Source organism: Giraffa tippelskirchi, chromosome X (genome assembly GCF_054371585.1).
Source record: "Giraffa tippelskirchi isolate mGirTip1 chromosome X, T2T-mGirTip1v1.2.pri, whole genome shotgun sequence".
Taxonomy (NCBI): Eukaryota; Metazoa; Chordata; class Mammalia; order Artiodactyla; family Giraffidae; genus Giraffa; species Giraffa tippelskirchi.
Genome location: NC_137289.1, coordinates 80467453 through 80494374, shown reverse-complemented (window position 1 = coordinate 80494374; position 26922 = coordinate 80467453). Strand labels below are relative to the sequence as shown.

Genomic DNA, 26922 nt, shown 5'->3' with positions numbered 1-26922 from the left:
TTTCTACATTCATATTTTTTAAGTAAATAGAGGAAAAGGTGTATTACTTTAAGGAAGGATTTCTCAACCTTGGAACTACTGGACTTAGGAACTTTGAGACTGGTGAATCTTTGTTGTAGGGGGGCTACCTGTCTATTGTACAATGTTTAGCAGCATACCTGGCCTCTACCAAACAGATGCTATTAACACCCCATCACCAAAAACTTGTGACATGCAAAAACATCCCCAGATATTGCCAAACATCTCCTGGGGGAAAAAATTGCCCCTGGTTAAAATCAATTTGAAGTTTAAGAACTAAAGGCAACATCATCAACATGAAGAATAAACCAGGAAAGCAGACAGAGAAAGAATCAGAATTACAGAATATATGATAAATTATTCTATAAAAATTAATAATTAAAATTGGAAATGACCTCAGTGTGGAACAATTATGAACTACAAAGCAAAAAATATGAATTTCTAAATATATGATGACTTAAATTATATAAAAATACATATATATATGCATAAACACTAGAAAGAAAAAGAAAAAGGAAACCAACCACTTTGTGACAAAAGTGTATATTTTTTTTTAAGTTTCATTTAAACACTCGTCTATGGGCTTCCCTGGTGGCTCAGAAGGAAAGAATACGACTGCAGTGCAGGAGACATCAGTTCAATCCCTAGGTTGGGAAGATCCCATGAAGAAGGGGACAGCTACCCACTCCAGTATTCTTGCCTGGAGAATTCTGTGGACAGAGGAGCCTGGCAGGCTACAGTCCATGGGGTCGCAAAGAGTTGAATACAACTGAGCGACTTGCACTTTCACTAACACTCTTTTAACATACATTTTTATCTTAAACACAAGTTTTCTATTAGGTTCTGTAGTCCACTAACAGCTATTCAAAAAATTCCAGTATAAGGTATATTGCATATTTGACAGCATAATCATCAAATATTCCTTGTTTCCTAACTCAGCAATCTTTTTTATATATAAAATGATATATATATATATAGTAACGTGAAATGATAATATTTGTACATTTTTCTCAGACATTTGGTAATGTCAACAGGCCTTAGGCTCTATATTCAATAAGGAGTTCTGTCAACACTCTTCTGCATGTATTCTCCATTTAGCCACTATTTTTCAGCACTGATGCTTTTTGTTTTTCTCACATTTTTAAAGAGCATTTTATCGAGAACATTTTCTGAAATTTGTAATGGCTGATAAATGCCTATAAAAATACAATTACAAAGAGTTCACTTTTGACCAATCCTTGAGTATTTTACTAGAAAGAAGTGAATCTCATTCTTCTAGTATGAATATATATATATAGCTCCTTTGGGGGAGAAGGATCCTCAAAGTTCCTTTTCTTAAAAGTAATAATAAAATAAAGGGACACACATACACAATTATTACTGTGTTGCAATTTAAATGTATCTATCAAGATTACTATGAAAAACTATATGCCAATAATATGGACAACCTAGAAGAAATGGACAAATTCCTAGAAATGTACAATCTCCTAAGATTAAACCAGGAGGAAACAGAAAATATGAATAGTCCATCAGTAACCAAACTAGCGGTTACCAATGAAGAGAGGAAAGGGGGTAAGGGCAATTTAGGGATAGGAGATTAAAAGATACAAACTACAATGTATATAAGCCACAAGGATATATATTGTACAGCACAGGGCAATATCACCGATATTTTATAATAACTATAAATGCAGTACAATCAATACAATTTTTGAATCAATTATATACCTGCAACTAATATTATAAATCAATTATATGTCAACTAAAAATAAATAAAAATAAAACAGTCAAAAATAAGAAGTATATACCAAATTTTTAAAAGTAAATGTCTATTAAATGCACTATTTGAACACATTGATTCTTTTTGTTAAGGTTTTTAAAATAACATTTATTTCTTAAAAGTTAACATGTGCATAATAGGAAACCAAATAATACAAGAAGCAAAAGACAAAGTCATTCATAATCACAAGCAGATTACCACTTGATGTGTTCTTCTAGGAATCATTTTTGTATTTTCACAACTAAGCATCCATTTTTATGTAATTAAGACCTTACAGTTAAGTATCATGCTGTTTCACACATCATAAATATTTACCATTCCAAAGTCCCAAAGCTATGAGTATTTTGATAACCAAGAATACACTACACCAACTCAATCTGGAAGGAAAAAAATGTAATCCTGCCTTTGTTGGTGACAAAAATTTCAGAAAAGATAAAAATGGCAACAGGCCTTTAGATAAAGATATTGGCAGTTATGATTAAAACACTACATTGCTTCTTCTTCTATTATAAGCACAAGATAAGAGATGAGCAATTTAAACTTTCACTCTAAAAAGTAAAACGATGTATTAGTGAAAAACAACTACAAATAAAAAATTACCACAAACTCTATACCAATATATCCAGTATTCATTATTACATTCTCAATATTTAGCCTTCTAATATCTACAGTATTTCAAAAGCAGCTTTAATATATATAATTAATTATCTTGATTAAAGTATTTTAAAATCACTATAAGAGTAAATGTTATCTCAGCCTCTATTTACAAAGGAATTTAGCTCTCAAAGTTAAAACACTCAGATTACAACACTCAAAACACTGGTAAGAACAGGGCAATCAAGCAACATAATTTTAGTCAGAACAAAATGTCTGCTTCTTCATCCACTGTTGTAAAGGATTTGGCAACCTTTGAAAAATAACACACATTAATTAGGATACCTTTCAATCTAGGGAGCTAAAATGGTTATAGTCAGGTCCGAACAATCAACCACAGAGTATTTTTCTCTTGAGTAGTGATGTGAACGTGCCAACTTTGTCTTGAAATATATTAAGAATTTTTGAGAGAAACATCTTTGATGTCACAATAAAATGTTGACAAATTAGTCAAATATACATATGCATAAAATGTATTTAAGTACAAAATATTATATTCAGAATCCATTATGTCTCCTAAATTTTTTCTTTAAATTTTTGTAGAATAAGCTTCCAAACTGTTCTCTAAAAAAATGATATATGAACTAACTCAATAAGAGACCAAAATGCTTAAAGATTCAAGTAATAACAAGATAAGGCTTACTGTATTTATAAACTTTTTAAGTCACAAAAATTAATAAACAGCTACAAATAAAGTTATTGCTCTATTTCTTAAAACATATTTGTTCACAACCTACTATGAGCTAAGCACTGTGATAGATGCAGGAAATACAACTTATAAGTCAAACAAGATCCCTATCCTTGTGGAATTTACATTATTCTACTGGGCAAAAGCTTTAATCATTTACTCAACTATAGGAATGAATAAGATATTTTAATGAAATTATCTACAGAAATATATATAGCTCTCAAAATGTTTTTCTAATAAGCTCTGCAAGTGATGCTGATACTGTGCCCAATTAGGGAACTACCAATTCTACTCAAATTCTCTCCCCACAAAATTGTCCTTTCTATAACATATCTGTTTGAAGGCCTTTCAGACTCTTCCTATACACTTCTAATAAAGAAGAGATTATTATTTCTCAAACTTTGCTCTAATTTTGGAGAGACTCTATCTTTAACTGAACTCAATTGCTTTCCCCATAACTTCCAGAGAATAACAATTTAGCCCTTGAGAGCTACACATAAAAGACAAGTCAAATACCTTTGCTATATGGTAATTCATGAAATATTTAAACATAACTATGATTTGTACCTTAATTTTGTCTCTCAACATGTGAGGTCCCCCTTTACATTACTCACAGCAACAATTTACAAACACCTTTCTTTCCTATCATTCCCTATAGAAAAAACACTTTAACTATAAACACTACTGTGTTTGCTTTTTTTTTCTTGGAAATACCTAGTTCATCAATATCTGAGCCTCTTAAAACAGTAAGAACTGAGCAAAATATCCCGGCAGTCTAATCAGCACAGAATACAAGGGATCATTTCCAGCTACACCTCTACAAATGCAATTTAAGATTGCAAAGACTACATTAGATTTCTAAAACAGCTGCCTTACACTACCCATTAGCCAGATTAGTCAGACATTCCTTTTTAGGATACATATTTAAGTTCCAGTGACAACCTCCTTAAAGTACACATCTGTACCATTTTTCTAGATTTCACATATATGCATTAATATATGATATTTGTTTTTTCTCTTTCTGACTTACTTCACTCTGTATGACAGACTCTAGGTCCATCCACATCTCTATAAAAGCCTCAAATTCATTCCTTTTTATGGCTGAGTAATATTCCACTGTATTTATGTATATCTTCTTTATCCATTCATCTGTCATTGGACATTTTGGTGGTTTCCATGTCCTGGCTATTGTAAATAGTGCTGCAATGAACATTGGAGTACATATGTCATTTTGAATTATGTTTTATTCAGGGTATATGCCCAAAAGTGGGATTGCTGGGTCATATATAGTTCTACTTTTAGTTTTCTAAGGAACCTTCATACTGTTCTCCACAATTTACATTCCCACCAACAGTGCAAGAGGGTTCCCTTTTCTCCATATCCTCTCCAGCATTTATTGTTTGTAGTTATTTTTGATGATGGTCATTCTGACCGGTGTGAGGTGATACCTCATTGTAGTTTTGATTTGCATTTCTCTAATAATTAGTGATGTTGAGCATCTTTTCATGTGACTCTTGGCCATCTGTATGTCTTCTTTGGAGAGAGGTCTATTTAGGTCTTCTGCAGAACCTATTTCCAGGGCAGGAATAGAGACACAGACATTGAGAATGGACATGTGGACACAGAGGCAGAAGGGGAAGGTGAGACAAATTGGGAGATTAAGATTGACATATATACACTACCGTGGGAACCTGCTATATAGTACAGGGAGCTCAGCTCAGTGCTCTTTGATGACTTAGATGGGTAGGATGGGGGAGGTAGGAGGGAGGTTCAAGTGGGAGGGAATATATGTATACATACAGCTGTTTCATTTTGTTGTACAGCAGAAATACAACATTCTAAAGCAATTATACTCCAATGAAAAATTAAAATTAAAAAATAAAAGTACACAGTTATTAAATAAGCCTGTCTAAAATTTTCTTGGGGTTAAAGCTAAATTCACCAGTCAATAATTTCAAGATCTATTCTTTGTTGCCTTTTGTATACCTGTTCATTGGGTATTCCCATTTCTTTTGTCTACTCTGATTGCACAAAGAATACCTGCTAGTGAAAACTAGTTCAGTATACCAGGACTTAATTTGTTTGGGACTCTTAAAGTAGCCAGGTACTCACTCATGTATCTTGAGATTTTTTTTCACCACACTAGCTCTACCCTTTACAGTTTAGAAAACTTTCTCTTGGATAGAAAAGACTAAAGCAAAATATAATTATCTCCAACACTTAAAACTTTAGTAGTTAATTTATCCCATCTATTCCTTTTTAATAAATCTATAAATTCCTTCCCCATATGCTAACTAGAACTTTAAATGTGTTTTGGGGGTATTCTTACATGGATTAACCATATGAAATTGTTAATATTCAATCATTTTCTACAAACAGAAGTAGTAGTTTTAAATGCCTCAACATAATAACTAAATTGGAATTGGGAGGAATGGGGGACATTCATTTTTAGTTTGATTTAGATATCCTGCTTTTTTACCTCTCTACTAGGAAAGCATCGTTCATACTGCCCAGTCTGTAATATAATCCTGTATAAATTTATCACTCAATTTCTACCCAAATTTTGGTCCATGGATTTGTAAATACATTTAACTTGCACTACTATGCCTCACCTTTCCAATAGATATGTTTGTTTAGGACCAAATATAGCCACTCATCACATTTTAAGCTCTAATATTATTTCAAGCTTTGAATCTCTTTAAAATGTTAAAACTTCTAGTTCACTCTGTTGCATTATATCCAATATTTAAAAACATCCTGCCTAACTTAAATGTTTTCTATTGTGAATTACTGGTCACTTTCTGCTGTATAGGTCTTTTCCTCATGTTATACCTGGTATACTTAATCATATCATTGGGTAATTTTCTTAAAGGTAACTTTACTAGTGTCACTAAAACACAGTAACTTAAACTTATTTTGGCTTAATATACTGTGCTTTCTCAACATCAGTTAGAAGTGGTAATGAAGAGTAAAAGGGAGAGAATACAAGGACACAGTAATCCCCTAAGAAGCCTAAAATTTTATGAAGAACATATTAAAGAATTAATTAAAACTGAATAAAATTCACATAAAGGTTCTCTTAAAATCTGTCATTTTATTCTATTAACATTTTAAATGTTATTTAGTTATATTGAGAAATGAATAACGGTCTTTGAAAAAAAACAAAATCTCATAATGCAAACAAAGCATATAATATTCTACTGTATGTTGGATATTAATGCACCATTTCATATAATCAAGTTCTATTTGTTTCAAAAGTACAATACAGAACACTGTATTCCAAATTAGTAAAGTTAGAATCACACTGACTTTTTTCATCTAGTCTTCAATAATAGCTTGAACTTCCTCATGCTGTGACATCCTCAATTTTTTATAAGGATGTGCTTCTTTTCTTATGTTACTCTTTTCTTCACTGTCCTCTCCATAAAGTGATCCATCCATCATTTCATATGAAAAAAAAATTAAAAAGTATCAATAACTGGTAAAATTCTACTGTTAGAAAAAGTGTGCATATTTTAGAACATTTGTTGAGTATAGCACAGCATGTACTATTTATTATCTTCACTTCAAAGGTCAGTACTAGACCTTCAAATATTAAATGGTAAAAAAAAGACCTAAAAAACATCAGAAGAATCAATAACAAAGACAGCAAATCCAAATCAAGGACTTATTACAGGGTGGTTGTATCAAGAAAATTTTAATTAGTACATCAGCTTATTTCTACAATTGTTCAAGACAACACAGTCTGTTCTCCTAAATCCAGTCAATCATATCAAAGCACCTAGGTCAGTAAGCAGGAAGAAAGAAAAGGATCATTGCAATTGAAAATGCACAAATTCTGTGGGGAAAAAAAAACAAACCTCAAAGTACATTTCCTTCTATTATCTCCATACATGAAAAATAGAATATTATTAGACCAAAAAAAAAAGATTAGGACACCTCTGCTAAAACATGTTGAAACAATCGTATAACAGATAGCAGACAAAGACTACAAAGTAGCTAATAATTTTAAAATTGGGGAAATTAGTAATAAAGTATAAAATATTTATCGTATACTAAATTTAAGGTTTTATATTTTACATACTTAATAAACAAAATGTTGAATTAAAATGAACATTTCTTAAAAATAAATAAATAAAATGAGTATTTCTTTTAAATCTCATAGTAAACATGATTTCTTGCTAGGATACGGCTGTCAATAGCAGAATCCAAATTTAAAATGCACTAGGGGGTTGATGTCAGCATTGTAGCGGTTTACTTTTTTTCTTTTTTTCTCTCCCCTTTGATGAAAAACTAATTGGACAATAATAGCTGAGAACACTGCAATCATAGGAAAGGACATGCAAGTACATGAAGCTAATAGAAAACCCTATTACCACAATTCAAAAAGACCTTCTATAAGACACATTATAATGAAAATTTCAGAAATCAATGATAAAGAAAAAATATTAATTGCAGCAAAAGGAAAAAAGATAATCTACAAAGGAAATCCTATTAGGCTATCAGCAGATTTCTCAGCAGAAACTCTATAGGTCAGGAGAGTGTGGAATGATATATTCAAATTATTGAAAAATAAAAATTGCCAGCCAAGAATACTTTACCCAGTAAAGTTATCCTTCAAAAGTAAAGGAGAAATAAAGGATTTCTAAGGCAAACAAAAGCTGAGGGAGTTCAACAACAGTATACTTGCTTTGAAAAGATATGCTAAAAGGAGTTCTTCAAGCTGAGAAAAGAAAAACACTAAAAAGCAAGATGATAACATATGAAACACTCTCGTAAATGTGAAAAATGGACAGTTAGAAAACTATAATTCCACATTAGAATGGTATGTTAACCACTTAACTTTAGTATACAGGTTAAAGGAAAAGACTATTAAAAAGGACGCTTGTTTCTTAGATCATATGACAGGACACAAAACAAGTCCTAGTAAACTTAAGAAGACTGAAATAATTTTGACTATCTTTTCTGACCATAATGGTATGAAACTACAAATCAACAAAAAGAGGAAAACTGGAAAGTCTACAAACATGTGAAAACTAAACAACACACTTCTGAACAACCAATTGTAAAAGGGAAAAACCAGAAGGAAATGAAAAACTATATGTAAATAAATGAAAATGGAAACATATCAAATCCTATGAGATGCTGCAGAATATATCAACAAATTAGAACAGTTGGGAATAGACAACATCACTTCAAGAAACTAGAAAGAACAAAGTAAAACCCAACAGCAGAAGGAAGGAAATAAGAGATCAGAGGAAAAATAAGTGAAACAGACAAGAAAAACAGTAGAAAGGTCCAACAAAACCAAGAGCTGGTTCTTCAAAAAGATAAACAAAATTGACAACTGTAATTAGACTAAGAAAAAAAAGAGAAGACTCAAATAATACTAGAAATGAAAGAGACATTATATAAATGATACTGCAGAAATATTTGGTTGGCCAAAAAGTTCCTTTGATTTTGGATTAAAGACACATTTTTTCATTTTCACCAAGAACTTTATTGCACAGTGTATCATTGTTTTGTTCCACTACCTTCTGCCATTTTTCAGGCAACTTCATAATTCCATCTTCACAAAACTTTATATTTTTAAGCAAAGAACTATTCCAGGTGCCTTTTAACAGTCTTCCAAGGAATTGAAATTTTTTCCATTAAGAGAATTTTGTCAAGATCAAAATAAATGGAAATCCAAAGGTTCAATGTCTGATCAATATGGCAGATTAATCAGAATTTCTCAGTCAAGCTGTAACAGTTTTTCCCTGGTCATCAAAGACACATATGGTCTTACAAGAGCCTGGTGAAAGGCAATGCATTTTCTGCTGACTAATTCCAGACGCTTTTCATCAAGTGCTGCTTTCCATGGTCTAAATGGGAGCAGTACTTGTTGGAGTTAATATTTGGTTTTCCAGAAGGTGCTCATGATAGAGGAACCCCTTCCAATCCCACTATATGCACATCACTTTCTTTGGATGAAAACCAGCCTTTGGTCTGGTTGGTGGTAGTTTATTTCATTTGCCCCACACTCTCTTCCATTCTACATTATTATACAGTATCTACTTTTCATCATCTGTCATAATTTGTTTTAAAAAACAGAACATTTCTGTTATGTTTCAGAAGAGAATAACATGAGGAAATATGGTCAAGAAAGTTTTTTCACTGAATTTATGTGGAACCCAAACATCAAAGTGATTAATTTACCAAGCTAGTGTAAAGGATTTTCAACACTTGATTTGGATATTCTGAGTATGTCAACTATCTCCTATGTGGTATAACATTGACTGTTCTCAATTAACGTCTCAATTTGATCATTATCATTTTTGACTCGTCTCTGCAACCATGGAACATCATGCAGTGAGAAAAAAATCCGGGACAAAATTTCACAAATCACTTTTGACACATTTGATCGGTCACAGCACCTTCTCAATATACTGCACAAATCTTTTTTTGTGTGTTTAAGTTGCATTTTTACCTTTCTTGAAATAATAAAGCAACATATGCCAAAAATGTTGCTTTTTTACTTCATCTTCAATATTAAAATGGCTACACAAAAATTCACCAATTTTGGTAAGTTCTTTTTAATGCATGCTGATATGACAGCATCATTATTAACAAAATAATCTAACAAAACTGTTTCAAATCAAGTTAAAGACAACTAAGAACCATCTTATGGGAAAAAAATGATAGAACTTTTTGGCCAACCCAACACAGAGGTTCATAAGAGACTACAATGAACAATTACGTGCCAACATTTAGATAACCTAGAAGAAATGGATAAATATCTAGAACCACATAACCTACCAACATTGAAGCAGGAATAAACAGAAAATCTGAACAGATCAATAATGAGTAAACAGACTCAATCAGTAATCAAATAGCTCTCAAAACAGAAAACCCTAGAACAGGTGGTTTCACAGGCCAATTCCATCAAAACTTTCAAGAAGAATTAATATCATTTCTTCTCAAACGCTTTCAAAGTGTAGAAAAGTGAACACTTTCAAATTCATTCTACAAGGCCAGGATTATTCTGATACTAAAGTCAGATAATGACACTATAGGAAAACTGCAGATCAATATCTTAATGAACACAGATTCAAAAAATTCTCAACAAAATATCAGCAAACTGAATTCAAGAAAACATTAAAAGAATCATATACAATGATCAAGTGGAATTTATCCCTAGGATACAAGGATGGTTCAACATATGCAAATCAGTAAATGTAATGTACAACAATAATATAATAAAATATAAAAATCACATAATCATCTCAAAAGATGAAGAAAAAGCATTGAAAAATCCAACACACTTTCATGGTAAAAATTTTCAATACATTGGATATAGAAACAGCATACCAACATAATAAAGGCCATATGCAACAAATCCATAGTTAACATCATATTCAATGGTAAATATCAAAAGTTTTTCCCTCTAAGACTAGGAGCAAGACAAGGATGCCTACTCTCACTACTTTTATTCAGTTTAGTACTGAAGTCCTAGATAGAGAAATTACCTAAGACAAAGAAACAAAAGACATCCAAATGGGAAAGGAAGAAGTATAACAGTTGTTATTAGCAGATAATATGATTTTTCTTTTTTTTTTTGAGATGGTATGATTTTATACATGTTAGAATAAATCAACACATTCTGTAAAGTTGCAGGATACAAAATCAACATAAAGATAAAAGTTTCACTTCTAAACACAAAAATTAATGAAACATCTATAAACAAACTTATTCCATTCACAACAGCATCAAAAACAACAAAATATGTGGAATAAATTTAACCAATAATGTAAAAGATCTATGCAAAAAAAATACTGTAAGACTTTGGTGAAAAGAATTGAAGAACAAACAAATGGAAAGAAATCCCATGTTCATGGATGGAAAGATTGTTAAAGTGTCCATGCCACGCAAAGCTATCTATAGATTCAATGCAACCACTATCAAAATTCTAATGTCATAGTTCAAAGATATAGAAAAGGCAATCCTAAAATTTGTACAGGAACCACAAAAACAGAAGAATAACCAAAGCAAGCCTGAGAAAGAACAAAGCCAGATGTACCACACTGATTTCAAACTATACTACTAAGCTATAGCAATTAAAACAGTACAGCACTGGTATAAACACACACCCACATACAAATGGAACATATTGAGAATCCAGAAATAAGCCTCCATGTGATAACTTATGGTGAATGGCTCTGGATTTGTGACCTCCAAAGATTTAGCTTTGGGATCAGGGACCAGGTTTGATTACGCAGAGCTTTTGTGTGGCAGAAGTTTTATTACAGTGAAAAAGGACAGAGAAAGCTTCTGACACAGATATCAGAAGGAGGATGGAGAATGCCCTACTTGCTAGTCTTATCAAGGCCTTATACACTTTTACCAGACCCACTCCCACAACATACATCTTAAGTGAACAAGATTAGAAATAACAATAGAAAGGCCTTACCAGACCCAGTCCCACAACATTTCTTAAGCAAATAAGATTAGTAAGAAGGTTCTTGATAAGAAGGAGAAACATGTCCTTGAGCAAGATACACTGTTGCTACATAATGATTAGTACAGAGCTTAAGGAAAAACATACTCTTGAGGAAAATGCACTGTTTTCTTGAGAAAACAATGAACAGTATGAAAAGGCAAAAAGATAGGACATGGAAAGATGAACTCCCCAGGTCAGTAAGTGCCCAATATGCTACTGGAGATCAGTGGAGAAATAACTCCGGAAAGAATGATGGGATGGAGCCGAAGCAAAAACAATACCCAGCTGTGGATGTGACTGGTGATACAAGCAAAGTCCGATGCTGTAAAGAGCAATATTGCATAGGAACCTGGAATGTTAGGTCCATGAATCAAGGCAAATTGGAAGTGGTCAAACAGGAGATGGCAAGAGTGAACGTCGACATTCTAGGAATCAACGAAATAAGATGGACTGGAATGGGTGAATTTAACTCAGATGACCGTTATATCTACTACTGTGGGCAAGAATCCCTTAGAAGAAATGGAGTAGCCATCATGGTCAACAAAAGAGTCCAAAATGCAGTACTCGGATGCAATCTCAAAAACGGCAGAATGACCTCTGTTTCCAAGGCAAACCATTCAATATCACAGTAATGCAAGTCTATGCCCCTACCAGTAATGCCGAACAAGCTGAAGTTGAACGGTTCTATGAAGACCTACAAGACCTTCTAGAACTAACACCCAAAAAAGATGCCCTTTTCATTATAGGGGACTGGAAAGCAAAAGTAGAAGTCAGGAAACACCTGGCATAACAGCCAAATTTGCCCTTGGAATACAGAATGAAGCAGGGCAAAGGCTAATAGAATTTTGCCAAGAGAACGCACTGGTCATAGCAAACACCCTCTTCCAACAACACAAGGGAAGACTCTACACGTGGACATCATCAGATGGTCAATACCGAAATCAGACTGATTATATTCTTTCCAGCCAAAGATGGAGAAGCTCTATACAGTCAGCAAAAACAAGACCAGGAGCAGACTGCGGCTCAGATCATGAACTCCTTACTGCCAAATTGAGACTTAAATTGAAGAAAGTAGGGAAAATCACCAGTCCATTCAGGTATGACCTAGATCAAATCCCTTATGAATATACAGTAGAAGTGACAAATAGATTTAAGGGACTAGATCTGATAGACAGAGTGCCTTATGAACTATGGACAGAGGTTTGTGACATTGTACAGGAGACAGGGATCAAGACAATCCCCATGGAAAAGAAATGCAAAAAAACAAAATGGCTGTCTGAGGAGGCCTTACAGATAGCTACAAAGGGAAGAGAAACGAAAAGCAAAGGAGAAAAGGAAAGATATTCTCATCTGAATGCAGAGTTCCAAAGAATATCAAGGAGAGATAAGAAAGCCTTCCTCAGCAATCAATGCAAAGAAATAGAGGAAAACAACAGAATGGGAAAGACTAGAGATCTCTTCAAGAAAATTAGAGACACCAAGGGAACATTTCATGCAAAGATGGGCTCAATAAAGGACAGAAAAGGCATGGACCTAACAGAAGCAGAAGATATTAAGAAAAGGTGGCAAGAATACACAGAAGAACTGTACAAAAAAGATCTTCACGACCCAGATAATCACGATGGTGTGATCACTCACCTAGAGCCAGACATCCTGGAATGTGAAGTCAAGTGGGCCTTAGAAGGCATCACTACGAACAAAGCTAGTGGAGGTGATGGAATTACAGTTGAGCTATTTCAACTCCTGAAAGATGATGTTGTGAAAGTGCTGCACTTGATATGCCAGCAAATTTGGAAAACTCAGCAGTGGCCACAGGACTGGAAAAGGTCAGTTTTCACTCCAATCCCAAAGAAAGGCAATGCCAAAGAATGCTCAAACTACCGCACAATCGCACTCATCTCACAGGCTAGTAAAGTAATGCTCAACATTCTCCAAGTCAGGCTTCAGCAATACGTCAACCGTGAACTTCCAGATGTTCAAGCTGGTTTTAGAAAAGGCAGAGGAACCAGAGATCAAATTGCCAATATCCGCTGGATCATCGAAAAAGAAAGAGAGTTCCAGAAAAACATCTATTTCTGCTTCATTGACTATGCCAAAGCCTTTGACTGTGTGGATCACAATAAACTGTGGAAAATTCTGAAAGAGATGGGAATACCAGACCATCTGACCTGTCTCTTGAGAAACCTGTATGCAGGTCAGGAAGCAACAGTTACAACTGGACATGGAACAACAGACTGGTTCCAAATAGGAAAAGGAGTACGTCAAGGCTGTATATTGTCACCCTGCTTATTGAACTTCTATGCAGAGTACATCATGAGAAACGCTGGGCTGGAAGAAACACAAGCTGGAATCAAGATTGCTGGGAGAAATATCAATAACCTCAGATATGCAGATGACACCACCCTTTTGGCAGAAAGTGAATTAGAACTAAAGAGCCTCTTGATGAAAGTGAAAGAGGAGAGAGAAAAGGTTGGCTTAAAGCTCAATGTTCAGAAAACTAAGATCATGGCATCTGGTCCCATCACTTCATGGGAAATAGATGGAGAAACAGTGGAAACAGTGTCAGACTTTATTTTTTGGGGCTCCAAAATCACTGCTGATGGTGATTGCAGCCATGAAATTAAAAGACGCTTACTCCTTGGAAGGAAGGTTATGTCCAACCTAGGTAGCATATTTAAAAGCAGAGACGTTACTTTGCCAACAAAGGTCCTTCTAGTCAAGGCTATGGTTTTTCCAGTGGTCATGTATGGATGTGAGAGTTGGATGGTGAAGAAAGCTGAGCGCCGAGGAATTGATGCTTTTGAACTGTGGTGTTGGAGAAGACTCTTGAGAGTCCCTTGGACTGCAAGGAGATCCAATCAATCCATCCTAAAGGAGATCAATCCTGGGTGTTCATTGGAAGGACTGATGTTGAAGCTGAAACTCCAATACTTTGGCCACCTGATGCGAAGAGCTGACTCATTGGAAAAGACCCTGATGCTGGGTAGGATTGGGGGCAGGAGGAGAAGGGGACGACAGAGGATGAGATGGTTGGATGGCATCACTGACTCGATGGACATGGGTTTGGGTAAACTCCGGGAGTTGGTGATGGACAGGGAGGCCTGGCGTGCTGAAATTCATGGGGTTGCAAAGAGTCGGACATGACTGAGTGACTGAATTGAACTGAACTTGTATAATCATTAGCTCTGAGGTTAAAGAAAGTTAGTCTTAAAGATTGTTGCATAACAACTCAAGAGTTTTAGAAAAAAATGTCTTTTTTTGACTAAGGTCTTTTTTTTTTTTTTTTTACTTTTAATGAGTAAGACAAAGCAATGTAGAAAAAAAAGTTTGTCCTTTTCTCTTCCTTGAGCACCCCAGACCCCTTTCCTCCTCCTCCTCCTCTGAGACTTCTTATCAACGTACATAAGAATTAATTCTCTCACATGTACAGTTAACTAATGTTCAAAAACAAAGTCAGTGGAACCAAGGACACTCAATGGGGAAAGGACAGTTTCTTCAACAAATGGTGCGAAGAAAACTGGGTAACACAGGCCAACAACAACAACAAAATGAAACCAGACCCCTACCTTGCATCACTCACAAAAATTAACTCAAAATGTATCAAAAATCTGATACTATAAAACTTCTAAAAAGAAAATATAGGGAAGCAGCTCCTTGATATTGGTTGTGGCAATGATTATTCAGACATGACACCAAAAGTATAAACAACAAAAACAAAATTTAACAGCTGGGACTTCAAACTTAAAAGCTCCTGCTCAGCAAAGTAATCAACAAGATGAAAAGACAAACTACAGAATGGAAAACATTTTTTGCAAACCATATATCTGATAAGGGGTTAATATCCAATATATGTAAAGAACTCAAACTCAATAACAAAAAAATATTATTAAAAAGTGGGCAGAGGAAAAAAAATAGGCAGAGGAACTAAAACCAAAAAAGACATCCAAATGTGCACCAGGTAAATGAAAAGAGGTTCAACATCACTAATCACCAGGGAAATGCAAAGCAAAACTACAATGAGATATCACCTCACACCTGTTAGAAACGCTATCATCAAGAAGACAAGAGAAAACATGAATTGGCAAGGATGAGGTGAAAAGGGAACCCTTGTCCACTGTTGGTGAGAATATAAATTGGTTCAGTCACTATGGAAAACAATATGGAGGTTTCTCAATAAATTAAAAATAGAACTACCAGGGAATTCCCTGGCAGTCCAGGGATTAGGACTCTGCGCTTCCACTGCAGGGGCACAAGTTCAACTCCTGTTCGGGGAACTAAGATTCTGCATGCTGCATGGTGCAGTCAAAAAGAATTACAATATGATCCAGCAATTCCACTTCTCATTATATACCCAAAGGAAATGAAAAGAGGACATTGAAGAGATTCACTTCCATGTTTACTGTGGTATTATTCACAATAGCCATGACATGGAAACAATCTATGTACCTACCTATCAACAGACAAATGGATAAAGAAGTTGTGGTATATAAATATATACACAGTGGAATATTATTCAGCCATGATAAAGAAGGACATCTTGCCATTTGTGACAACAGGTATAGACCCTGAAGACTTTAATAAAAGTGTGATAACTCAGAGAAAGATAAGTACTATACAATATCACTTATAAGCAGAATCTTAAAAAAGCCAAATTCATAAAGACAGTAAAATGGTGGTTATCGGGGGCTGGGGACTAGGAGGATAGGACAGATATTTAAGGGCATAAACTTCTAATAAGTAGTAAATAAGTCCTAGGGGAGTAATGCACAGTACAGCAAATACGGACAACAGAATTGATTTATAATCATCAAACTTGCTAAAAGACTAGAACTTAATTATTCCAATCGCTAAAATAAAATGATAATTATGTAATGTGATAGAGGTGTTAAATATCCTTACAATGGACATCTTATTACAATATGTAAATGTATCATATCAACATGTTGCAGTCCTTAAATTTACACTATATGTGTAACAAATTGCTTCAATTTTAAAAATGTGCATTAAAAATGTCCATTTTTGTAAAAAGCATAGGCTCAAATAAGCTTTGGATTCAACCACATGAAGAAACATTTTCCCACAGGTACAATTAGAAATTTAATATTTGTAATCATTTTCTGTCTTATGAAATTTTTCATTGAGATTTACATTTAAAAAGTAACTGACCTTTGTGCTCTTTAATTCTCGATATAGGAAATGCAGGAGAGAGGGAAAACAGCTGCCTTTTGCAATGAGAAAATGCAAACCTGCCATCTATGACAACATGGATGAATCTGGTGGACATTATGCTAAATGAAATAAGCCAGAAAAAGATAAATATTACATGAGTTCACTCATACGTAGAATCTTTTTTAAAAATATTGAATTCATACTAACAATAAAGTAGAATGGTTGCTGCCAGAAGCTTGGGGGAGACAGAAAAGGAGATACTATTCAAGGGGTACAAACATTCAGTTTTAAGATGAAAAAATTCTGGAGATCTAATATATAACTTAGTGACAATAATTAACAATAATAATCTAGTGTATACATGAAATTTGGTAAGAAAGTAGATCTTAAGTGTTCTCATCACACATACAAATGTGGTAATCGTTTCATATCACAGACATATATCAAAACACCATATTGTACAACTTAAATGTATACAATATGTATCTGTCAAAAATGAAAAGGAAAAATGCAAACCAACACTAGTGAAGATTCTGAGAGGCTAATCACCATCTCTGAGGCCCTAGAAAGTAATCTACAAGCAACCATGCTCTACCTTTCTCTCTTTGAATCAGTGTACATTATAGAATTTTGCCAGAGCTTGAAAGGACTTTATAAAGATTAATTTTTAGTCCAACCACTCATTTTACATATAAATAAACTGTGATTCAGGTTGGTGAAGCAAGTTTTCCAAAGTCATACAGGTGATAATAAACAGAGAAGGAGGGTGCTTGAACTTGGGTCCAATGTTCTTTCTTCTTATATGATAGCTGCCTCTTCAGTTAGTGCTTTATGTTTAAATGTATCAGCAATACTTATCTCCCACCAAATAAAAGATATTGATGATCAAAGCAGTGAACTCATCTCCTTGTTTTTTTGGGTACCAAGTCACTATTCAATACAAAATGGTAAACAATGAGGACATGTGTCTGACGGGCAAGGAGAGCAAGGGTAAGGATATATACATCAGTAATCCTATGGGAAAATCAAAGAGCCAGGCATGTAGGTCAACAGGTGTTGGCAGAATGGGTTCTGCTAATCCCCCTATTTTGGCAGAATGATGAAGTAAAAAGGTAACACAGTATTGAGAAAAGAACAAGTGGCCTATCTTCTTCCTTACCTATAAAATCTATAAGCATAATACCACCTATCTTGAAAATTAAGTGAAGTGATTTTTGTAGCACATCTACATTATATGTTTAACTTACTTAACCCCATGATTACTATTAATATCCCCTTTTTAAGACACGGAAACTGAGGCATAAAGGAGTTAAACAACTTCTCCCAGGTCCCAAGCTAGTAAGCAATACAGACAAGATTCAATCTGACCTCAGAGGCTGATCTCTTCACCAATATTCTATAATAGCTCTTCTGAAGAAGAGAAAAAACTTTTTTAAATTATCATTTGCCCCAATAGGTAAACTATGCTACAATGACTGTAATAGGTTTCACCACAAACCTTAACTTCTAGTCCAAACAAACTCAGAACATAATTAGATCTGCCAAATCATCCAATCCCAAAACTATAGTATAAGAAAGCAAGATAGAATATGTTTAAAAAGAGATTGAAAACTCCTAGAAATAGGTGGACTCAGCAAGGTCATTAGGAAAGAAGATACACACAAATCAAATGCATTTCTACACACTAATAATGAATATGCAGAAACCAAAATTAAAAATGCATTACCATTTTTGATCACTTGAAAAATACTTAGATATATACTTAACATGTACAATATCTGTATGCTGTAATTATAAAATTCTGATAAAAGAAATAAAAGGAGACCTCAATAGAGACATACCATGCTCATGGATTGGAAGTCTCCACAAAGTAAACGTCTATTCTCCCAAAATGATCTTACTGCAATTAAGTAAGCTCTTACTGCAATTCCTTTCCAAAGGCTTTTACAGACATTAATATCCTTGTCCTAAAATTTATATGGAATGGCACTGGCTGGCCCTAGAAGGCCCTAGCATGCTGAAAACACTCTCGAGAAATAAAGTGGGAGGGATTACTCTTTCCAATGTTAACGCTTACTATGTAACTACAGTAATCAAAACAATGCAGTACTGATAAAGAGTTAAATACAGAGGTCAATGGAACAGAATAGAGGACCAAGAAGTAGATTCACACAAATATTCTTAACTGATGTTTTAAAAAAGTACTAATCAAATGCAATGGAAGAGGATATAATTTTAAATAAATGGTGCTGGAGCAACTAGACATCTATTGATTAAAAAAGATTAACTTTCACCTCAACTTCAAACCTAAACTTCTCCCAGTTTACCAACCCAGCACCTTTGCTTATGCTATTCCCTTAGTCTTATGCCAAACTTCAGCCATTTCAGCTTGTCAAGATCCTTATCCTTGAAGGAACAACCTAAAACCATTATTTTTCATGAAATATTTTTCAATCACTTCAACCAAAAGTAAACTCTCCAGCTTCACTTATCATAGTCCTAATATTAGTTATTTGTGTACATCTCTGATCTAAGATTAATTACCAGCACTTTAAGGACAGAGATTAATGTCTAATGTATCATGTAATTGATTGAGCTCAGTCCCTTGGAAGCAAAAAACACTCAAACATTTGTTTAATTAATCCAGTCCCATCTTTCCCAAAATATCCAACCATAATTCACACTACTCCAAGGTATAAATTTTCCATTTAAAATCAGACAAGCCTTTTTTTCTGTCCTATGCAGATATACTCTCACCTGGAATGTTCCCCTCTTTCAGTTATAATTTATCCTTCTAAGTTCATTTCAAAGATCACTTATTCCTTAATATCTTTCCTTATTTCTCTTAATCAGTTTCATCTCTTCTTCCTTAATGTTCATTATTATATTTCCCTTAAATCAGTTAGTCTGTGTCTGCTTTAGACTGAACTTTTGTGACAGTCCCTTGGACAGCAAAGAGATCAAACCAGTCAATCCTAAAGGAAATCAGTCTCGAATATTCATTGGAAGGACTGATGCTGAAGCTGAAATTCCAATATTTTGGCCACCTGATGTGAAGAGCCAACTCAATGGAAAAGACCCTGATGCTGGGAAAGACTGAGGGCAGGAGGAGAAGGAGGTGACAGAGGATGAGATGGTGGGATGGCATCCCCAACTCAATGGGCATGAGTTTGAGCAAACTCCAGGAGACAGTGAAGGACAGAGAAGCCTAGTGTGCTGCAGTTCATGGAGTCACAAAGAGTCAGACATGACTTAGTGACTGAACAAAGGATGCGGAACCTTCAGGGAGGTAAATTAGTGGCCTTATAAAAGAGGCCTAAGAAAGTTCCCTTGCTCCTTCCTCCATGTGAGGTATCTATGAACCAGAAAACTGGTCCTAATCAGACAATAAATCTGCTAGAGCCTAATTTTAGACTTCTCAAGCTCCAGAACAGTCAGAAATAAATGTTGTTTATAAACAACTTTGTCTATACTATTTTGTTATAGCATCTAGAAGGACTGAGACAATGCCTTGTACTATAATCATACTCCAGCATATGTCTAAACATTCCCAAAGAGTCAAATCCTTGAAAGCAAGTGCTGCCCTGAACACTTAGAAAAGGTATTGTGTCAATTTGGTGTTCAAGTGTTTGCTGAATTGAATAAAAATTATTTCTAGTGTTAAACCTTCCAAAACCACTGAGAATATAAATTTAATAGCGAATTTTATAGGGAATACTGATCAAATCTATAATTCTCGTATTATGACTTCCAAAATATCATTTCTGCTTCTCCCTCTGCCTCTCTAAACCTTGGCTTTTTACTTTCTTATATTGTTTTTTTCTACTCCAACTCACTCTTGATGAAATGCTTGGAATTCATTCGAATTTTATCCTGGGCTTCCTTCTCTGTTTTCATGCTGTCCCTACAATCTTTCCTACTCACATACTAATTACTGTGAAATTTTTACCTACAACATTATCTTTCACCTTAGCTCTAGAACCACATTTTCTACTACCTAATGGACATTCTTCCCCTCTATCTAGAGGTACCACAGATGGAGAGTTCCCAAATTAAGTTCATTATTATTTCATCACAAGTTTTCTATATTCTCCTTCTCCTTAATTTTGTTACTGATAGATTTTTTTTACTCTTCTCCTTTGTGCCCCATATCCAATCAAACTGTATTATTCATCTCACCTCAAAAATTTTGCTTGAATCAATTTGTTTATCTTAATTTCTATTGCTACAGCCCCCACACTCATCATCGTCTGTCTACATTTACACTAACAGCCTTCTCTGATTTTCCAGCCTGCCTCCTCCAGTCTCTCTCTTCTCCAATTTATCCTATACTTTGCCTCTGTCACCTGAGTTACCTTATCAAAATAAAAAATTCAATCATATAATTTTCCCATTCAAAAGTATCTAATATTTCCTCAGTACCTAAAAGATAAAATCTAAATTCATAATTGTAGAACAGGGGTTGGCAAACTAGGGTGAGTAGGCCAAATTCAGCCAACCACCATGCTCATTCATTTACATATTATCTAGAGCTGTTTTTACACTACCGCAGAGTCAAGTAATTTTAACAGAGACCAAATGAAACAGAAAGCCAAAAAATTAGACTAGCTGGCCCTTTTATCCAAAAATTTTGCTGACTCCTGACATGGACAGTTCAGGATTGGGTCGATGGAGAAATAACTCCAGAAAGAATGAAGGGATGGAGCCAAAGCAAAAACAACACCCAGTTGTGGATGGGACTGGTGATAGAAGCAAGGTTCGATGTTGTAAAGAACAATATTGCATAGGAACCTGGAACGTTAGGTCCATGAATCAAGGCAAATTGAAGTGATCAAACAGGAGATGGCAAGACTGAACATCGACATTCTAGGAAGCAGTGAACTAAGATGGACTGGAATGGGTGAATTTAACTCAGATGACCATTATATCTACTACTGTGGGCAGGAATCCCTTAGAAGAAACGGAGTAGCCATCATGGTCAACAAAAGAGTCTGAAACTCAGTACATGGATGCAATCTCAAAAACGACAGAATGATCTCTGTTCATTTCCAAGGCAAATCATTCAATATCACGGTAATCCAAGTCTATGCCCCGACCAGTAACACCGAAGAAGCTGAAGTTGAACAGTTCTTTGAAGACCTACAAGACCTTTTAGAACTAACATCCAAAAAAGATGTCCTTTTCATTATAGGGGACTGGAATGCAAAAGTAGGAAGTCAAGAAACACCTGGAGTAACAGGCAAAATTGGCCTTGGAGTACAGAATGAAGCAGGGCAAAGGCTAATAGAGTTCTGCCAAGAGAACACACTGGTCATAGCAAACACCCTCTTACAACAACACAAGAGAAGACTCTATACATGGACATCACCAGATGGTCGACACTGAAATCAGACTGATTATATTCTTTGCAGCCAAAGATGAAGAATCTCTATACAGTCAGCAAAAACAAGACCAGGAGCTGACTGTGGCTCGGATCATGAACTCCTTATTGCCAAATTCAGACTGAAATTGAAGAAAGTGGAGAAAACCACTACACCATTCAGGTATGACCTAAATCAAATCCCTTTTGACTATACAGTGGAAGTGAGAAATAGATTTAAGGGGCTAGATCTGATAGACAGAGTGCCTGATGAACTATGGACGGAGGTTCATGACATTGTACAGGAGACAGGGATCAAGACCATCCCCAAGAAAAAGAAACGCAAAAAGGCAAAATGGCTGTCTGAGGAGGCCTTACAAATAGCTGTGAAAAGAAGTGAAAAGCAAAGGAGAAAAGGAACGATATACCCATTTGAACGCAGAGTACCAGAGACTAGCAAGGAGAGATAAGAAAGGCTTCCTCAGGGATCACTGCAAAGAAATAGAGGAAAACAATAGAGTGGGAAAGGCTAGAGATCTCTTCAAGAAAATTAGAGATAGCAAGGGAACATTTCATGCAAAGATGGGCTCAATAAAGGACAGAAATGGTATGGACTTAACACAAGCAGAAGATATTAAGAAGAGGTGGCAAGAATACACAGAAGAACTGTACAAAAAAGATCTTCACGACCCAGATAATCACGATCGTGTGATCACTCATCTAGAGCCAGACATCCTGGAATGTGAAGTCGAGTGGGCCTTACAAAGCATAACTGCAAACAAAGCTAGTGGAGGTGATGGAATTCCAGTTGGCTATTTCGAATCCTGAAAGATGATGCTGTTAAAGGGCTGCACTCGATATGCCAGCAAATATGGAAAATTCAGCAGTAGCCACAGGACTGGAAAAGGTCAGTTTTCATTCCAATCCCAAAGAAAGGCAATGCCAAAGAATGCTCAAACTACCACACAATTGCACTCATCTCACAGGCTAGTAAAGTAATGCTCAAAATTCTCCAAGTTAGGCTTTAGCAATATGTGAACCATGAACTTCCAGATGTTCAAGCTGGTTTTAGAAAAGGCAGAGAAACCAGAGATCAAATTGCCAACATCTGATGGATCATCGAAAAAGCAAGAGTTCCAGAAAAACATCTATTTCTGCTTTATTGACTATGCCAAAGCCTTTGACTGTGTGGATCACAATAAACTGTGGAAAATTCTGAAAGAGATGAGCATACCAGACCACCTGATCTGCCTCTTGAGAAACCTGTATGCAGGTCAGGAAGCAACAGTTAGAACTGGACATGGAACAACAGACTGGTTCCAAATAGGAAAAGGAGTACGTCAAGGCTGTATATTGTCACCATGCTTATTTAACTTATATGCAGAGTACATCATGAGAAATGGTGGGCTGGAAGAAGAACAAGCTGGAACCAAGATTACCGGGAGAAATATCAATAAACTCAGATATGCAGGTGACACCACCCTTATGGCATAAAGTGAAGAAGAACTAAAGAGCCTCTTGATGAAAGTGAAAGAGGAGAGTGAAAAAGGTGGCTTAAAGCTCAACATTCAGAAAACTAAGATCATGGCATCTGGTCCCATCACTTCATGGCAGATAGATGGGGAATCAGTGGAAACAGTGGCTGACTTTATTTTTCTGGGCTCCAAAATCACTGCAGATGCTGATTGCAGCAATCAAATTAAAAGACCCTTACTCCTTGGAAGGAAAGTTATGACCAACCTAGACAGCACATTAAAAAGCAGAGACATTACTTTGTCAACAAAGGTCCATCTAGTCAAGGCTATGGATTTTCCAGTGGTCATGTATGGATATGAGAGCTGGACTATAAAGAAAGCTGAGCGCCAAAGAATTGATGCTTTTGAACTGTGGTGTTGGGGAAGACTCTTGAGAGTCCCTTGGACTGCAAGGAGATCCAACCAGTCCATCCTAAAGGAAATGAGTCCTAAATATTCATTGGAAGGACTGATGTTGAAGCTGAAACTCCAATACTTTGGCCACCTGATGTAAAGAGCTGACTCATTTGAAAAGACCCTGATGCTGGGAAAGATTGAGGGCAGGAGGAGAAGGGGACGACAGAGGATGAGATGGTTAGATGGCATCACCGACTCAATGGACATGGGTTTGGGTGGATGTAGGGAGTTGGTGATGGACAGGGAGGCCTGGCATGCTGCAGTTCATGGGGTCGCAAAGAGTCGGAAACAACTGAGAGACTAAACTGAACTGAACTGAACCTCACTTTGGCTCACCAGATGGCTTAGTGGTAAAGAATCTGCCTGTCAAGCAGGAGATGTAGGTTCAGTCCCTGGGTTTGAAAGATCCTCTGGAGAAGGAAATGGCAACCCACTCCAGTATTCTTGCCTGGGAAATCCCAGGGGCAGAGGAGACTGGCAGGTTATAGTCCATGGGGTCGCAAAAGAGTTGAACACAATTTAGTGACTAAACAACAACAAACCTCCCTTTCCAGTTTCACCTCCCACTACAAACCCTAAGCTCTTACAAGGGGTTCTATTATGGCAACTAGGAAATATATATTACTTACTTTGCTGAGACTTTTGTGGAAAGGGCACTGGGTTTGGAGACAAAGAACAGATCCCGAAACTTAAGTTTAAATACTAAAAAAACACCACACTACAGCTGCACGTGAGCTAGATATTCTTTATGTGATGATAACCTGAATACTAGATCTTTAATCTTTCAGTCATTATTGTCATTATCAACATTATTATCAGCATCAGTGACCCAATATTATGGGCTTCCCCAGTGGCTCAGTGGTAAAGAAACCACCTGCCAATGCAGGGGTTCAATTCCTGGGTCAGGAAGATCCCATGGAGTCAGAAATGGCAACCCCCTCCAGTATCCTTGCCTGCAAAATTCCATAGGCAGAGGAACCTGGCGGGCTGCAGTCTATGGGGTCACAAAGGATTGGACCCAACTAAGCAACTGAGCCTGGAGAAGGAAACGGCAACCCACTCCAGTATTCTTGCCTGGAGAATCCTGTGAACAGAGGAGCTTGGTGGGCTGCTGTCCATGGGGTCTCAGAGAGTCAGACACAACTGAAGCGACTTAGCAGCAGCAGCAGCAAGCAACTGAGCACACACACACGACCCAAAATCTTAATTACATGTTGTATTTGCATAATATTTTAAAGCTTATAAAGTAATTCTACATGAGTTCACAGTAATTCTGTGAGATGTGAAGGCAAGCATTCTGTTCAATCTGTAAATAAGGAAATTAAAGCCCAAAGGAACTAAGTGTCTTGCCTAACATCAATACATGGCAGACCCTTGGTTCAATCCAGGTCTCTTGATTCTAGTTCAATAGTCTTCTTACATTTCAATGCTGTTTACTTAATGACATTATAGGAAATACAACCTAATATAATCCTGAAATAGGAAATAACTTTAACATCAAAAATTCTATATTATATTCTCCAATATTCCCTCTACCTGCAAGACACTGAACAAAATCAGCAGGGATCCTGGTATCTACTAAATTGGGTTTTACTGGAGAGTTTACCAAGATCCAAAGAGTATTCTGAAACGGCCACATCAGAGTTGTTAGACCACTCTTCTACTCCACTCATTCTCTATTTACATTGGAAAAAAAATCTGTTTGTTTTAAAATTATTTTACATTGGCATGGAACATTGAACTGGTGCTAGAAAATATTTCTAGGCTAAACAACGGATTTTTGATTCAACAAACAAGAACATCCAGAAAAGCCCTTGTTGCTCACTCAGTCATGTCCAACTCGTTGTGACCCCATGGACTGTAGCCCACCAGGCTCCTCTGTCCATGTAATTCTCCAGGCAAGAATACTGGAGTGGGTTGTCATTCCCTTCTCCAGGGGATCTTCCCAATCCAGGGATTAAACCCAGGTTTCCTGCATTGCAACCAGATTCTTTACCATCTGAGCCACAGGGAAGCCCAGAGAAGCCCTTAAACAAAATAACAAATCGTTGTATGCTGACCATGTGTTTCTAAAAGACTTATAAGAACAAATGTTGAAAGAATCAAAATCTATTTGGGACTGAAAGAGTAAACTATCAGCTAGGGCTGAAAAAGAAAAAAGCAGCTCTGCAATTAATCATCCTGTGAAGACAGACACAGATAAAGCCAGCTGCAAAGTTACAGGAAACACTGTTCCTCCCAAGGTCATGCAGCAGTTGTAAACGACCCCTTCTTTGGGTGATTACTGTTTTCTTACCAATGATGCCCCCATCCTCACTTTGGTATTTTCATTTCTTACTGGAAAGAGATACCCAATTCCTATACTGCCCTGTTTCATGACAGCACCCAACCCCTAGTTAATCGCCACTTCTCTCAATTTGCCTCAGAAGCAGCCACCAATCCAGAACTAGTCCTGGCTTCCTTCAGATTGACCTCAGAATTCTTCAGTGGTAAGCCAAAATTCACAAAAGACATTTCCCTCCTCCCTCTTGTCCAAAGGCCTTCCATGGTCCCTCAGGGATACACTCCCTCACTATAAGTCAGTAAATTTGATTTTTGTCAGACTTGTTCCTGGTGGTCTCCATCTGATGAGACCTTAACGAGGTAAGTTATTTTGAATTATCCTACACATTCAGCAGTTTAGTACTGACAAAAGCCCTCTCCACTCCAAAACAAAAAATTCACGAACCTAAACCTGAAAATCACTAAGCACAAGAAACTTCCACTTCCAATAAAGATGAACAACACACTGAATTCTACTCCTTATATCACAGGAAATATCAATGATGCTAAGAGATAATGATG

At 35.9% G+C, this 26922-nt stretch overlaps 1 protein-coding gene across 16 annotated transcripts in view; it reads right to left on the bottom strand.

Annotated features, from left to right (window-relative positions):
* BRWD3 (bromodomain and WD repeat domain containing 3) overlaps nt 1-26922 on the bottom strand; it is a 154248-nt gene that overhangs the window by 103874 nt on the left and 23452 nt on the right. For 5 of the 16 annotated variants that reach the window (XR_014075869.1, XM_081565930.1, XM_081565928.1 and 2 more), the window contains one exon: nt 16786-16907. The exons of the other annotated variants lie outside the window; for them this stretch is intronic. Coding sequence is in view for 4 of the 5 variants with exons in the window: in XM_081565930.1 (XP_081422056.1) it covers nt 16786-16903 (118 nt within the window). In the remaining variant the exon portion in view is untranslated. The remainder of the gene's footprint in view (nt 1-16785; nt 16908-26922) is intronic. 16 annotated transcript variants of the gene reach the window in all.